We start from the raw sequence: 16,091 nt of genomic DNA, 5'->3' as shown, positions 1-16,091 counted from the left end.
GACAGCTGCATTCTCTCTGTTTTTCTCAAAATACAACACTGTGCAGTGGGGCACAACTACAGTTGCTTGAGCGAGTGAAGGAAGGAATGGACAAATACAGGGCCCTTGTTTGGGGCTACATAGGGTTTATCCTAAGGCTTTAAGACGTGTTACAGTTCAGTGACCTTTTTAATGAATTCAAAGTCTGATTTAAAACTGTTTCCTTGGGCTCCATTCCATTTCAGTTACGTTCTCCCTTCCATAGGTAGTTCTCACTGGTACCCATAGTGAATTGGAGATTGAGAGCCTATTTGGGTCAAACTAGCCGTCTGTCTCTTCTGCCAAATGGATGTCAGAGAAGCAGGAATGTTAAAGAATTTGTAGACTGAGTCTCAGAGGGCCACCATATGCACAGCTCCAGGGGGCGCTATTCACATCATGGCCTATAAGGAGGAGTGAGGCAACCCCAGGATCAGTGATCTCACCCCTTCTCCTTGCTGGTTTGCTTAATAACTAACTAATTGTTAACTATCTGTTGAGTGAGTGAAGGTCAATACAAGGGACCGTGGCCAATACAAGAAGGGAGCATTGAATTCTCTGGGGAATCAGGGAGTTCTTCACAGAATAGGTTACATTCGAGCAATATCTTAAAAGACAGGTAGAAGAAGTGGGAGAAGTTTGTCCCGAGCATATGGAGCAGTGAATGTTGAAGCATGGGGCTCTACAAAAGCCTGGCATGATTAGAAAGATGGAAAGTTTCAGTGTGTGAGGGCAGCACAGGACTAATCCAGTTATGGGCTAACCAAATGTGTGCATCAGACTTCATATTTTACAGCTTTTTTCCTCCTAGAGCAGGTCTGCCTGAGGACAAGCAGGTCAGAATGGGCCTCACTGTCTGAATCACGTGGTGCCACTTGTGTTACCCAAACATCAGACAACTGGATATCTGGGGCCACCACATCCTTTAAAATTTAAACACAACTTCCCCTGATGGGAAACCAGCATCCCTCCCTAATCTCTGAGGTTTCTCCAGGCACCACTGACTCCATTTCTGGCTTCTTCTGTCTTATCTCCTCTCAGAAGGAGATAGATACCATCTGACAAACCAGATCCCTCCATCCCCCAAAGGCACCACTGGCACAAAGCCATCTGCATAGGGAGTTTTACTGAGGGTTTAAAAGTATGAGTGGGTTACAACACAGTGCAGCCAACGAATAACTTCCGACAGACTGTTAAAAAGCCCCTTCATTCCACTCCTGGAAGGTTCTCCTGGCCGTCTCGGGGGGAGTGGGGGGCAGGGCAGGGGCTGGCAGTTTTCTGGAGCTCAGTTCCACTCTTCTGCTCGTCTTCTGCTGACCGCCCACAAACCCCTGATTCCTACAGCTTTGCTAACACAAAGCAATTCAGCTCCTCCAGCCTGTCCTCCATTTATCATACTGGTGGTTTTTCCCCTCCCTGCGACATCCTTAAAGGGCAGTTTGAGGGGGACTTCCCCCCAAAGCCCTTATACTTGATTAGATGTAGAAATTCACCTCGGGTACTGACAATTCTGTTAGTGGAATTGCTGGGGACTGTGATTTTACTCCATCAATTTTTGGCCAGATGAAAAAAACACATCAAAGTTTCCCTTCTCTTCTGAAGATTGCAAAACCCTCCCGTCTCTAGAATGTGTAAACAGAGCCATGGTAACTGCAGGGAAATTCTGACTCTCCCTTTGGTCAAACCCCGGGCCTCTGTGTTGTCTTTTGGTGTTGTTGTTTGAGTTTGGCAGGCGAGCTCGGGTCAGGGGATTAAAGGCAGCCTTGGTGTATCAGGAACGCGTGGAGCAGTCTGCAGTCTCGGCATTTCCCGTGTGGGATGTGGGCCCTGCGCAGAAGGCCGGCCCAGCCTGGGTACCCAGGCACCGCGGAGAAATAGAGCCCTCGGGGCAGGAAGAGATGAGCGGGAGGGCGCTCCGTGTGCAAATATAGGGGGAATCCCAGACAAGGAATCAGCAAGCCAGATCGGAACTTCTCTTCATTTTTCTGGATCTGACTATCCTCTTCTGTGCAATGAAAAGGCTCAATTAGATGGTCTGTAATGTTTGTGCTCCTGTCATTTAAGAAATTAGGAGACTCATAAGACCTTTTTAGCCCCCTAGTGAATAAGAGCAGCTTTATTCTTGGAGTTTCATACATTCTTGGTGCTATGTTCAGTTTAGGGTGACTTAATTTCAGTTAAGTCCATTGAACAAGGCAGTAGACCAGACATGCCCAGGCTTTTTGAAGTCATGTTTCATGTATGACACACAGACACACTCTGGTGGTAAAGTTTAACCATATAAACTTCCTGGTTGACATCATCATCAGAAGCTTTCTGAAATTATATCATAAGGTAAAGTACTGTGAGCTATAGTATTTTCTTGCTTGGGTCTTTATTTATTTATTTATTTTTTTGCTTTGGCTTGTTTTTATTTATTATTTTGCCATGTTTTATAGTCAGAAGTCTTCAAAATTAGCAGCTACAAGGGTTGAGAAGTAGAAAACTAGCATTTGTTTGAAAGCATCAAATGGTTGGAAAAGAAAAACAAAAAAGGGCAAAACCTTGAATTTTGTCAACACTGAGAAACAATCAAATGAGAGTGTGGCTGCCTGGGCTCAAATCCAGCTCCACCACATTCAAGCTGGGTGACTCAGTCACTTAATCTCTCTATTCCTTCTCTGTAAAATGGGTGTAATAGCACCAACTACCTCAGTGGCTATTTGTGAGCTAACTGGTTTATTTTATTTTATTTTATTTTATTTTTCATCTCTGGAAATCAAATTTTATTAGAAATACAAAAACGGGATAAAACCTTTGAGACAACTTCTTGTCTGTTGGGCCTTTTCTTCCCAGGTCCCTTAATTATCAGATCTCTATTGTAAGGGATCCAAATACATCTTAAGAGCTTTGTCTTACCCATTAAATTTATCTGACAACATGTAGGTTTGAAAGATTAAAGATGAGCTAACTGGTTTAATATTGATACATGTCAAGCACCCAGATGAGTGACCGGCACATACACGGTAAAGAGTACATAAATCCAGCTGTGGTTATTGTGAATTCAATACTCGCAAATATTGAGCACCTACTGTACACCAGGCTCTGTGCAAGATTTAAAATATAAGGGTCAACAGAATCCACTGTGCCTTCAGGACACACAGTCCCACGTCCAAGAAGGACTTATACGTTGAAGAGAGAGAGAGACACAGAGAGAGACTGACCCATTCTGCTCACCTGCCAGAATGTTGCAAGTCCTCTGGTCAGCGGTGATCACTGTCCTTTAGATGTATTCATGGTTTTTTTTGAATTTTTAAAAAGAAGCCTGCCTATTGCAAGCACAGCAGGTCACCCTGGGAGTCTTAATGTGTGACGTGTTACTGTTTTGCTTTGTCACCTCTGGCTCTGATCTCTCTTCTGCCGACCCGTGCTTTATACCCTGCCCCATGCATGGGATGCCCCTTTCCATACAGTGACGGCCCCACATGGGACTCTACTGCCTCTGCAAATGCCTCCAACACAAGTCTGTAGGAGGCCCGCTTGTTCGGAGTTCATCTTGCTGCTTTGCTGACCCCTTTTTTAGCTTCCTTTCCCTCCCCAGGAGGGAAATTACGCCACCACCTTATAGCCCATCCAGGACCGTAGATGGTGAGTCTTTCTCCCCACAACAGGAATAATCACAGTGCCAAGATGAGGCACAGTTTTGCTGATTATCCTTCCCTTTTCCATCCATAAACTTACAAGCTCCTTCATCTTGAAAAATATAATCAGTGCTAACTTCCGGTCTCTGAGCTAAGTTGCAGACACTGAGTTCACTGCTTTATTTGAATCATCTCATTTAGTTTATTTGTAAATTCAGCAGATAATTCTTGGGCTTCTACCACGTACTAGATGCTGTACTAAAAGCTGAGAAGAGAACAGTAAATACGACAAATAACCAGAAGTTTCCTTGGAACTTACATCCCAGTGTGCAGAGACAGACAATAAATAAATAGCAAGCCATGGTAAGAGCTAAAAATAAAAATAAAACAGATTGATGGGACGAAGAGACTGGGACTACTTGAGAAGGTTGTCCAGGGAAGGCCTCTCTGTGGAGTGATAAGAAGGATCCAACCATGAAAAGACCAGGGGAAAAGCCATTCCTGGACAAGGGGATGCACAGTCCCCGAGACAGGAATGCATGCAGAATATTTGAGGGCCAGAGAGAAGGGGAGCGTGGTAAGGAAGACGGCTGGAGAGGTGAGCAAAGGCCAGAGCTCGCAGGGCAGAGTCGGGGTTTGGAATTTATTCTGCTGCTTTGTGGAGCATGGATCGTAGGTAAGAGGACAGCAGGAAGGTCCGTTAGGAGACCACCTCCGTGTCTAGGAGAAAGCTTATGCGGACTTGAGACCAAGGTGGTGGAGGTGGTGATGGAGGTACAGTTAGAGAAGTCACAAATTTGGAATCTTTTAGAAGTAGCGTCAACAGAGCTCGCTGGCAAATTGAGATGTGGTGGGAGAGGGACAGTGGGGGAGAGAGAATTCAAGAGTGACTCCTAGGCAGAGGGGAAGACTATGGGAGGAGCAGGTCTGAGGTGGGGAAATCAGGACTTCTTTTTGACTTGGTATTGCTTTGTTTTGTTTTAACCTCTTTAGTGGAGTATAATTGCTTTACAATGGTGTGTTAGTTTCTGCTGTATAACAAAGTAAATCAACTATACGTATACATATATCCCCATATCTCCTCCCTCTTGCGTCTCCCTCCCACCCCTCTAGGTGGTCACAAAGCACTGAGCTGATCTCCCTGTGCTCTGCGGCTGCTTCCCACTAGCCCTCTGTTTCACATTTAGTAGTGTGTATATGTCAATGTTACTCTCTCACTTTGTCCCAGCTTCCCCTCCCCCCTCCCCGTGTCCTCAAGTCCATTGTCTACGTCTGTGATGCGGTATTGTTGAGATGTTGATTAGTCCCTCAGGAGGAGATGTCCGTGTCAACGGAGTTCAGAGGAGTCAGGGATGAAGATGTAAATTGACAAGTCATTAACATGTAGATGGGATTAGATGAGATACCCTATAAAGGAGTAGAGATGCAGAAGAGAACAGGTCCCAAGAATACACCACAGTCTAGCCACGTAGTGCTGCTCTTTATTCTCACTTTACAGGTAAGAAAAATAAGCTTAGGTAGGTTAAGTGATTTCCCAAGGCCCCGGGGAAGCGGTAGCCCTGGGATTTAACCCAGGCAGTCTACCCCTATCCGCTTTGCGATAGTGGACACATACATACAGCAATGGTGCTTTGCTTCCTTCATGTGTCACAATCTCTCTGCAGGAAGAAGATGATGATGGTCTGCCTAAGAAAAAGTGGCCTACGGTAGATGCCTCTTATTATGGTGGGCGAGGCGTTGGAGGCATTAAAAGGATGGAGGTAAGAGGACAGCTTCGTGTACTCATATCTATGTGCTGACTATTCAGGGACGGAAAACCAAAACAAATGGGTGAAAACTCACACTTGAGGTCTAATGAGGATGTGAACTGTGAGGCATCAGATGGAGAGATGGCGGGTACAGCCTCTGACCCGTGCACTCCTGTATCTTGCCCACTGTGAGTCAGAGCGGTTCACGCATTGGCTCAACCCCACCCGCAGTGGTTTCTTCTCTCATTGGAATAAAATCCAAAGTTCTTGCCTGGGCCCACAATGCCTTTGCACGTACTGTCCCCACAGCCTGGACAGTTCCTCCCCCAAATATCCATGCCCCTCGCTGTCTTTCTCTGCTCCTTTAGCCCTCCCCCTTGCCCTTTTTCCACACCACCGCTCTTCTCTGACCCTCAAAACCCAAAGGAAATGAGGACTGGGTAGCACATCATACAGTTATTTGTGATTCTCATTCTCCAGAGCCATCATATTTTATTTTGTCATTTTGGTTTTTTTGTATGTTATTTATTTTAGGTTCGTTGGGGAGAAAAGGGCTCCACAGAAGAAGGTGCTAAGTTGGAGAAGGCAAAGAATGCAAGAGTCAAGATGCCAGAGCAGGAGTACGAATTCCCGGAACCCCGAAATCTCAACAACAACATGCGCAGGCCCTCGTCCCCCCGGAAGTGGTATTCTCCGATCAAGGTGTGCCTCTTTCTACTCAAAAACCCATCCTCACTCCTCCTAAAACACTTACGTAGTAAGAATCAGAATCTTTTGGTACGATAAAATATCAAACCAGGGCTTCCCTGGTGGCACAGTGGTTGGGAGTCCGCCTGCCGATGCAGGGGATACGGGTTCGTGCCCCGGTCCGGGAAGATCCCACATGCTGCGGAGCGACTGGGCCCGTGAGCCATGGCTGCTGAGCCCGCGCATCCGGAGCCTGTGCTCCACAATGGGAGAGGCCACAACAGTGAAAGGCCTGCGTACCACAAAAAAAAAAAAAAAAAAAAAAATCAAACCAAAATCCAGCTTATCACAAAGAAACAAATTTTAAAATCATGGACTTGAAAGTACAAATGTGTACTTTCTCAATTTCCACAATATCAAGGTGAGAGCTGGGCTTTTTTCATGAAAGTATAGTTGATTTACGATGTTTTATTAGTTTCAGATATACAGCACAGTGATTCAGTTTCATGTATATATATTCTTTTTCAGATTCTTTTCCATTATAGGTTGTTACAAAATATTGAGTATAGTTCCCTGTGCTATACAGTAGGTCCTTGTTGGTTATCTATTTTATATATAGTAGTTTGTTTCTGTTAATCTAAAACTCCTAATTTATCCCTCCCTGCCTCCTTTCCCTTCTGGTAACCATAAGTTTGTTTTCTATGTCTGTGAGTCTGTTTCTGTTTTATAAGTAAGCTCATTTGTATAATTTTTTTAGATTCCACATATAAGTGATAGCATATGGTATTTGTCTTTCTCTGTCTGACTTACTTCACTTAGTATGACAATCTCTAGATCCATCCATGTTGCTGCAAATGGTATTATTTCATTCTTTTTTTGCAGCTGAGCAATATTCCATTGTATATATATATACACCACATCTTCTTTATCCATTTATCTGTTGATAGGCCTTTAGGTTGCTTCCCTGTCTTGGCTATTGTAAATAGTGCTGCTATGAACATTGGGGTGCATGTTATGTTTTTGTCTTTTCTGGATATACGCCCAGGAATGGGAGCTGGGCTTTTTAAAATCACCATGGCAAAGTGGTGGAATGAGAGTGGACTAGGAGAAAGTGACTTGGGCAGTAACCCCAGAGGATCATTATAAATTACAGTAACATCTGGTAACTTCACTGGTAGGAAATTCCATAGTCTAACAACAATGGCAGGATTCTCCTTAATGCCTAATCTCTTTTCCTTTTGCCATAACATAAGCCCATCTCCCTTTATTCAAGCCACGCGCTGGTGTATCAGGACATGCTAGTGGACTGTGTTGGCCATAGATCTGATACTCACTCTTCCTGGCTGTGAGCAAAATGCCTTATTTCTCCAGTATCTCTCTTCCCCCCACAGCTCCAGGGCTTAACTAAAACCCTCTTTGACTTATTGGGAAATTTAAGTCATAGGAGGCAGTTAATGCTTCCTAAAGTCCCCTTTTCTCTTCCTGTTGGGTGCAGGTATCTTTGAATTCATGTGATTCATCCAACACCCTTGCTCTGTGGTCTTGCCCATAAGCATCTACACTAAGCCAGTTGTCAGAGAGCACTAGGAAGTCGTAGCTAAACAGACTGACATAATCTGTCCCCATTCCCTCGTTTCCTGCCATGGAAAACTGAGATGCGAGAGTCCTTCCTCTGCCCAGGTCTGGAGCCCAAGGCTCCATCTCAGGTCTACGGCCTCTAGTTCTGTGCTGCAGACAGAACTATGCCAAGTCCAAGGACTCAGCGAAAGATTCAATATAAGAACCAGCTCTCATCACCACCCCCATACACACACACACACACACACACACACAGCTTTACCCTTCTTCCAGTGACAACAGAAATAACACCCATCATTCGCTGAGATATTTGCTAATTTTAGAGCAGACTTTCTGCCATGAAATCAAAAGAAATAACCATTTTAAACAGTGGAAGGAAACTTTCTTAGTAGTTGTCTCTGCTTTGCAGAGCAACCTCATGCTCAGACTAATCGCCGTGCATTTCCATTTTGGTTTGACGTGTTTAACGTGGTGAGATTCTGTAGATAAGCCACCCCTCCCCCCAGGGAAATGGGTTGAACTCTGGAAAAATGTAGGCAAAATGTGGTTTGCTTGACTAACAGCTGTTTGCTTCTAATTATTTTCTAATGTGGAACATGCAGTGGCGTGCATACATGTGCAGACAGGAAGGAGCCAAGTAGAATCTCAGAGACGAAGACGAAAGGGGATTTTCTATTATGTTGTTTTCAGGAATCTGTACCTCGTGACTAATACAACATATTTGGTAAGAGCCAGGTTTTCATCTCTGTAATCTTGGACATTGAGAGAACATTCATTCTATTTGAAGAATTCAATTTCTGCTTGAGAGCATGTTATTCATCTGTTAACTAGTGGTTTAGGACTGAGTTTTACAAAATAAATGAGGATATGGACAACTAGATTTAGAAATCTCAAAACACTCCCAACACACACTTGGAATTAGATCCAGTTCAACTGAGTATTTGTTGTGCACCTACTCTGTGCCGGGTACTGCTGGCTATTGAGTGTATGGAGGGTCTCAGACTTGGCTGAGAATCAGAATCACCTGGGAGAGCTTTAAAAATACAAATTCCCAGGCCTGATGTCTCAAACCTAATGATTCAGTCTCACGATAGGCTTTCAAAGGCTCTCTGGCCTTCAAAACCTGCCCACTTTTTCTCATCATGTGAAACTCCTTTTTTCCCCAACGGCTCCCTTTTCAAATTTCTCATCCAAACTCCCTCTCTTGCCCTTGCCCCAGTTATTGCCCTCTCCACAGCCCCTGCTCTTCAGCCTTGGTCATTGTGTGTGTGTGTGTGTGTGTTTGTGCGTGTATATGTGTGTGTTTGTGTGCGTGTCGTGTGTGTGTGTGTGTGTGTGTGCTGCTTCTCAAAGTGTGGTGCCTGGAGCAGCAACATCAGCATCCCCCAGGAACTCGGTAGAAATGAACATTCTCAGGCCCCAACCCAGATCTACCAAATAGGCAACTTTGGGGGTTGGGCCCAGTGACCTGGATTTTAGCAAGTCCAGTTAATCAGTTGTCACCCAAGGTTCCAGCCAGCCTTCCAGAGGAGGCTCCCTGAGGGCGGGAACTGTGGTGCATGGCAAAGTGGCCACAATCATGCCTCAGAGATTTGTCAGAAGTCTCAGCCAGGGGACCATGTTAGGTTTCACACGGGCCTATTGTTCCCACAAACACAGCTGCTGGATTAATGTTAAGTGTTGGAAAACTGAGTGGCAAGGAATCACCAGAAAAGCCAGATGGAAAAAACTTGTGATGCTGGTGGGCTTGCTAAGCATCAGTAGGACTCCTTTGTTAGGACAAGAAGAAGTGTGAATGGTCCTCCTGCTGCTGGGGCAGCTCACACCAAGGCTTACTTAGCACACTCATTGTACCATAGCTCTTTTGTGTAACTGCTCCTGTTTATGAGTCTTCCCTCCACCAGATTTGACCCCCCCGGAGGCACCAATTATGCTTAACTCATCTTTGAATCACCTATAAACAGCAGTGTACCTGGCACGGAGTAGGAATTCCACCATCTCTTGTTAAAGAGACACAGGGGACGTAATTATGAAACAACTCCCAGAGCATCAAGCCAGATAGACTTTCTCCTGTGACCCACACAAATCACTTAGGTACTCTCGATCCAAAGAAGGTGACACTCTTCTTGCCATCTCTTTGAGGAAAGGAGAGCAAAAGAGGTCATCTTATGTGTACCTGGACAGGTGGGCTAGGGAAGGGCGAGAGCAAGGAAGCTTGAGAGTAGAAGCACAGAAAGGAATTCAGAAGTCACAATGTACACTGTTGGTCCAGAAAAAGAATGGCCTTGCTACCAGAACTTCAGCCTTCACACTGTTTAACCCAATGCATGGTCCACGACGAGCCACATTCTAGCCACAATGTCTATACACATTCACTAGGCCTTGGGCAAAACATTCAGCCTCATGCTGTGCCATAAACTCTGCTTCCCTTTCCTGAACCCTCTCACCGGATTTGTCACGGTCCTGGCAGGAAACAGAAGGCACCCTCAGGAGGGTTGAAATCACACAGATCCACAATGAGCCACATTCTAGCCACAATGTCTATACACATTCACTAGGCCTTGGGCAAAACATTCAGCCTCATGCTGTGCCATAAACTCTGCTTCCCTTTCCTGAACCCTCTCACCGGATTTGTCACGGTCCTGGCAGGAAACAGAAGGCACCCTCAGGAGGGTTGAAATCACACAGATCGGGGAAGGGTTAAGAGAGCGGGGACTACTCTTCGTTGCATAGCAATGGTGAGGCACCCAGGGACTAGCAACAGTGAGAGCTGTTACATCTCTAGGCCTGAAGAGCAAGGAGGCGAGAGGGTGTCACTGGAACCAGTGAGAGCTGCAGCTCCGGAGAAGAGGCCACCCAGTGGGAGCTGTGGTCACAGAGAGGGTCAGCTATCTAAATCTACCCTGATCCGTGTTTTTATATGGCCCACAAGTTAAGAATGGCTTTTTGTATTTTTGAATGATTATATCAGCACCTACATAATAGCCTGGAGTTTGCCTCTTGACCTACAAAGCCTAAGATATTTACCCATTGGCTCTGTACAGAAAATGTTTGCAGACCCCGCCCCTATAAGAATGCAGCCACCCACTCCTCCTTGCATATTATGTGTGTTGAGTCATTTAATCCTCACAACAACCCTGTGAGGTATTATCTCCATTTTACAGATGAAGAAACTGAAGCATAGAGAGGTGTCAGTCACTTGCCCGAGGACACACAAATGGCAGCTCGAATTCAAATCAGGCAATCTGCCGTGAGTCTAGGGATTTCCCTGGCAGTCCAGTGGTTAGGACTCCATGTTTCCACTGCAGGGGGCGCAGGTTCGACCCCTGGTCAGAGAACTAAGATCCTGCAAGTGGCAGGGCATGGCCAATAAATAGATAAATAAATAAATAAATAGATAGATAGATAGATAGATAAATAAGAATGCAGCCACCAGTGAAGGCAGGGCATAAAGAAAGAAATAATTTTAAAAAAGAATGCAGCCACCAATGAAGGCAGGGCTCAGGAAGGGAGCAGAAGGAGCAAGCACCAACTGCCCCTCATCTTGCCCTTTTACCTCCTTCTTTTTTAAATTAAAGTTTAGCTGATTTACAATGTTGTGTCAGTTTCTGCTGTACAGCAAAGTGATTCTATTATGCATATATATATTCTTTTTCAGATTCTTTTCCCTTATAGGTTATTACAGAATATTGAGTATAGTTCCCTGTGCTGTACAGTAGATCCTTGTTGGTTATCTATTTTATATATAGTACTCTGTATCTGTTCATCCCAAACTATGAATTTATCCCTGCCCCCCTCCACCTTTCCCCTTTGGTAACCGTAAGTTCGTTGTCTATGTTTGTGGGTCTATTTCTGTTTTGTAAATAAGTTCATCTGTATCATTTTTTTTTAATTCCACATCTAAGCGATATCATATGATATTTGTCTTTCTCTGGCTGATTTCACTTAGTATGATAATCCCTAGGTCCATCCATGTTGCTGCCAATGGCATTATTTCATTCTTTTTCATGGCTGAGGAAGACTCCATGGTACCACATCTTTATCCAATCATCTGTCGACTCTCGTCTCCCTCTGATGCCACCTGTTGGCCAAACCAAAGGGAAGCTAGATGATGCCATCTGTAGAGGTCAGGCTTCCAAGGCATGGAGCAAGGAAGGCAGAGAAACACAGAGAGTGGATAGCGGCAGGCAACTCATGGAGGATAACCTGCCCCACTATAAACAGGGAGAACACCTCCACCCAGCGCAAAACTTTCAGGAGGTACTGGGAAGAGTCCTGGTTCCCCAATGAAGGAGGTCAGAATCATGTACACCTTTGAACAGGTTGCATTTGACTCGCTTCTTCGTACATTTCAGGAAATAGATTTGAGGAGCAGAGAAGCAGGGAAGCGCATTGCCTAAGCACATCCCGCAGGAACTCACTGGGAGAAAGAGTCCGCAATGGGCTGCTCCCCGCCGTCGCCCAGGCTAATTTAAGGCACTGACCACACTGACCACACTTCACCCTTTCCTCATTCCAGGCTCATGATCAAGAAATTTTCCGATATTTGGCCTGAATTTTTCTTTGCTCAGTTTTCACCCCCTGGCTTTACAGCAATCCCGTGCTTCTCGTTAAATTGGGACTGACCGTTTCAGGCGAGTTAAGTAATGCCCAGATGTATGACCACCAGAAAGATGAAAACCAGGACTGTTTTCAGGTTTGCTGGAAGGCTTGCAGCCTTCAGAGAAATGATTTTTCTCCTTTTCCAGTAGCTCCTCCATGTGACTGGCAATGACAGAAATGACAGCTGAAGGACAAAAGCCAGAACCTGGCTGGCATGGCGGACCGGCCTGTGCTGCTTGCAGTGCCAGGGAGCGGGTGGTCTTCTGTTCATTTTCTTTAAGGTGAACCTGTCATCCCTGGCCTTAAGCACCTCAGCCTTGTAATCAAGCAGCATTCAGTGGTGAAATGGTACTGAATGAAGCTATATGTAGCCTAGTAAGACACACTGAAGCCTTAAATGCTGTCAGATGTGCTGTTGATGTTCAACAGACTTTTTTTGTCCCTCCCCGGCTACTTTTTAGAATGGTTCCAAACATGTTTTAAACAGAGACCAAAAGAAAAGAGAGAAAAAAAAGTAACCATGAGTGATTGTGTGTGTGTGTGTGTGTGTGTGTGTGTAAGGAAAGTTTCCAACTTATGCATTAATTTATTTCATTTAAAGGGAAGCATGGGTCACGATATTTACCATATATTTTAAGGTGTAAAAAAATTAGTGTTAGGGCTTCCCTGGTGGCGCACTGGTTGAGAGTCCACCTGCCGATGCAGGGGACACGGGTTCGTGCCCCGGTCCGGAAGATCCCACATGCCGTGGAGCAGCTGGGCCCGTGAGCCATGGCCGCTGAGCCTGTGCATCCGGAGCCTGTGCTCCACAATGGGAGGGGCCACAACAGTGAAAGGCCTGCGTACCACAAAAAAAAAAAAAAAAAAAAAAAAAAATAGTGTTAGTCTCTAACAGCCCTCTAAGTTGAACTACCCTCAAAATTCTCAACCTCTGACTAACTTCCAAATAGCTGAGGCAGACAAACCAGAAGAGAAGACACAGCTGCTGCCTGGCCCTCCATCCCACCCCCCCCCACAAAAAAAAAAGAAAGAAAGAAGAAACCAGCCACAAAGCCCATGCACCAAGATGCTTTGAGTGTTGGGCCTCACAAACCTCCCTGGCACAGTCTTCTTGTTTAGGAAGAAACAAAAGCGAGCATTGACATAGAACTCCCAGTTTGCCAGCCTTTGTGGTATGAAAGGTATTGATTGTCTGAGGCTGAGGTAGAGTTTGGGAGCCTGGAATTGGTACATTTCTCATGTTATAGTCAAAGTGTGTCAATTTCATATGAAAGAAAGGTATATGTAAATATCAGCTAATGCACTCTGGTGGAGGGTTCCCAGGATGGTAGGAAATCTTTGAGCTTCACAGAAGCATTTCTCTTCGGGAGTGAGGACCAGTGTCTTGACATGCATCTTGAAGAGAGACGCATGCATTCGGGACACTCAGATCTGAGAGAAATAGTGGAGTCAACTCAAAGGCTCCCCCCAGGAGGAGTGGGTAAAGCCCAGGGACTGCTTGGAAGAATCCCCTGAGGCTCTTGTGTCCCTAAAGGGATGTTATTAATAAGCCCAGTAGCTACTGTCTTGAAATGATGGGCTTTTGCCTCCTCTCAGAAAATTAAACATAGGGGCCTTTGTTGTGCACTTCTGTTTGACTTTTGAGTTATGTTTATCCTCTTCTTGGTTATAAACACTCTTATTCTAAAGCTTACTTCAGCTCTTCTTGCATAAAAAGCTACCTGGCATAGGAGTAGAAAGAGGTATAGGATGCATAGATTACCAAGATCATTTTCTGTGCCACACAGAATGGGGACTTCAGGTTTATTTGTGGGACATTCTGAACTCAGAACACTGAGGGTACAACCAGAACTATCTGGTCTCACCTTGGCCAGGACAACTCATGGTAGCAGCTCACCTGCATGAAGGGTTAACCTGGGTGAAGCATGTACCACAAGTCAGGCACAGTCCCAAGGGCCTTTCCTGCACTCACTCCTTCATTTCTCACCACCACCCTCAAAATTAGAAACTCCTACTACTCCTCCTGTTTTACAGATGGCAAAACCAAGGCACAGAGAGGTTAGGTAACTTGCCTAAATTCACACTGCTAATAAGATGTCTCTTGGTTTATTTTATTAAGAGCAAAGCATCCATTCCAGCTAGCCATGAAATCTGTTATTAATCAAGTAGTAGAAAGGACTGGGAGCCTGGAGGTAAAAGTCCGATCAGGAAACTATTCTCAGGATGAGTGACAGATGATGAGGGCCTAGGCCAAGGCAGTAGCCGTGGAGACAGTGAGACAGGGCTGGACAGGAAGAGGTGACGGGGGGCTGTGACAGAGAGAACATTCGAGAGACGTGGTCGAAGCTGGATATGAAGGGGTGGCAGAGGGAGAGGAGGTGAGAATGTTTCTCTGGTGTCCGCCTTGCCCGTCTGGATGTCAGTGGTGCCATGGACCAAGGCAGGGTACGCAAAGAGAGGAGAAGGTTGGGGAAAAATTGCTCAGTATGTGATGTTTGGTTTTTTTATACCTGTGATACGTTTACATTACATCTAAGATTCGGTGGGTATTTGGATCTGGAGCTCAAGAGAGGACTAAGCTGAAGATAGAATGTGTGAGCCATGGGCAGACAAGTGGAAGTTTGACCCATGGGACCAGGTGAGAGTAGTCAAAGTGAGCATTCAGGGCTTCCCTGGTGGCGCAGTGGTTGAGAGTCCGCCTGCCGATGGAGGGGACACAGGTTCGTGCCCCGGTCCGGGAAGATCCCACGTGCCGCGGAGTGGCTGGGCCCTTGAGCCATGGCCGCTGGGCCTGCACGTCCGGAGCCTGTGCTCCGCAACGGGAGAGGCCACAACAGTGAGAGGCCCATGTACCGCAAAAAAAAAAAAAGTGAGCATTCAGCCTGGGGGTGAGACTAGAAGAGGGGGGACAGCAAGGGGACACCACCACATCTTGTGTAAGCAGAGGGGAGGAGCAGAAGAGGCTGAAAAGGACCATGAGAGATATAGGAAGGAGAAGCCTGAACCAAGGGAGCGTGAGGAAAGGAGAGGCCCAGAGCCTCTGATCGCTGTAAAGAATCAAGTAAAATGAGGGCACAGGTGGCCAAGGCATTTGGTAGCCGGGATGCTGTGGGCAGCCTTAGCGAAGCAGCTTTGGTGGAGTGTTGGGGTCATCAAACACTGTCACAGAAGCCAGAGGGAAAGGGGGGAATGGAGCTGTAGGAGCACCAAATGAAGGACAGGTAGATCCATGCTTGTAAAGTTCAAATTATTGGATCCTTACACTCCGCAGTGCATTCGTTTCCATCTTTCTACAGAGACTCCCAACTTTTCATTTTAATGACTTTACCCCATCATTGATAAGACTGAATGAATACTTTCTACGAGACAAGTATCTTACTTCACTATCTAATTGTAAGCCTTTTAACAAATCTATAGGGTAGACAGGATTATTCTCTCTTTTTTTAAAGATGAGAAAGGCAAGGCTTAAGGACATGAAACAGCTTGTCCAAGGCTGCAGCAGAGCTGGTGAGGGGAAGCCCCAGAATACAAACAGCCTGAATCCAGTCATTTTGTGCTGAAATATCATTCTATGATCTGTTGCCTCAAAGAAACACAACGCTTTCTCCTGGTGTTACACATCTAGGTGGTTTCTGCCCCTTTGCCCTGCATGGAGCATTAGATTTCTGCCGAGTTAATTAATACACTTCCTCAACAGCTACTTTTTCTTTCAGCCCCATCTCATTGATCCTCATCTGTCAAGGAGTTGAGTGATCAGTGCACAGAACACTGAGGGTGGGACGACTTACGAAGCCAAATACCCAGAGTCCCCCCAAAAAAGAGAAAGGAAAAGAAAAAG

At 45.6% G+C, this 16,091-nt stretch overlaps 1 protein-coding gene across 5 annotated transcripts in view; it reads left to right on the top strand.

Annotated features, from left to right (window-relative positions):
- Positions 1-16,091, top strand: part of ANTXR1 (ANTXR cell adhesion molecule 1) — a 293,533-nt gene that overhangs the window by 174,580 nt on the left and 102,862 nt on the right. For all 5 annotated transcript variants that reach the window (XR_014017420.1, XM_081253940.1, XM_081253943.1 and 2 more), the window contains exons 15-16: positions 5,303-5,398; positions 5,921-6,088. Coding sequence is in view for 4 of the 5 variants with exons in the window: in XM_081253940.1 (XP_081110066.1) it covers positions 5,303-5,398; positions 5,921-6,088 (264 nt within the window). In the remaining variant the exon portion in view is untranslated. The remainder of the gene's footprint in view (positions 1-5,302; positions 5,399-5,920; positions 6,089-16,091) is intronic.

Source organism: Mesoplodon bidens (genome assembly GCF_964165515.1).
Source record: "Mesoplodon bidens genome assembly, chromosome: 14".
NCBI lineage: Eukaryota > Metazoa > Chordata > Mammalia > Artiodactyla > Ziphiidae > Mesoplodon > Mesoplodon bidens.
The sequence above is the reverse complement of the archived record's forward strand: the minus strand, read 5'-3'. Positions and strand labels throughout refer to the sequence as shown.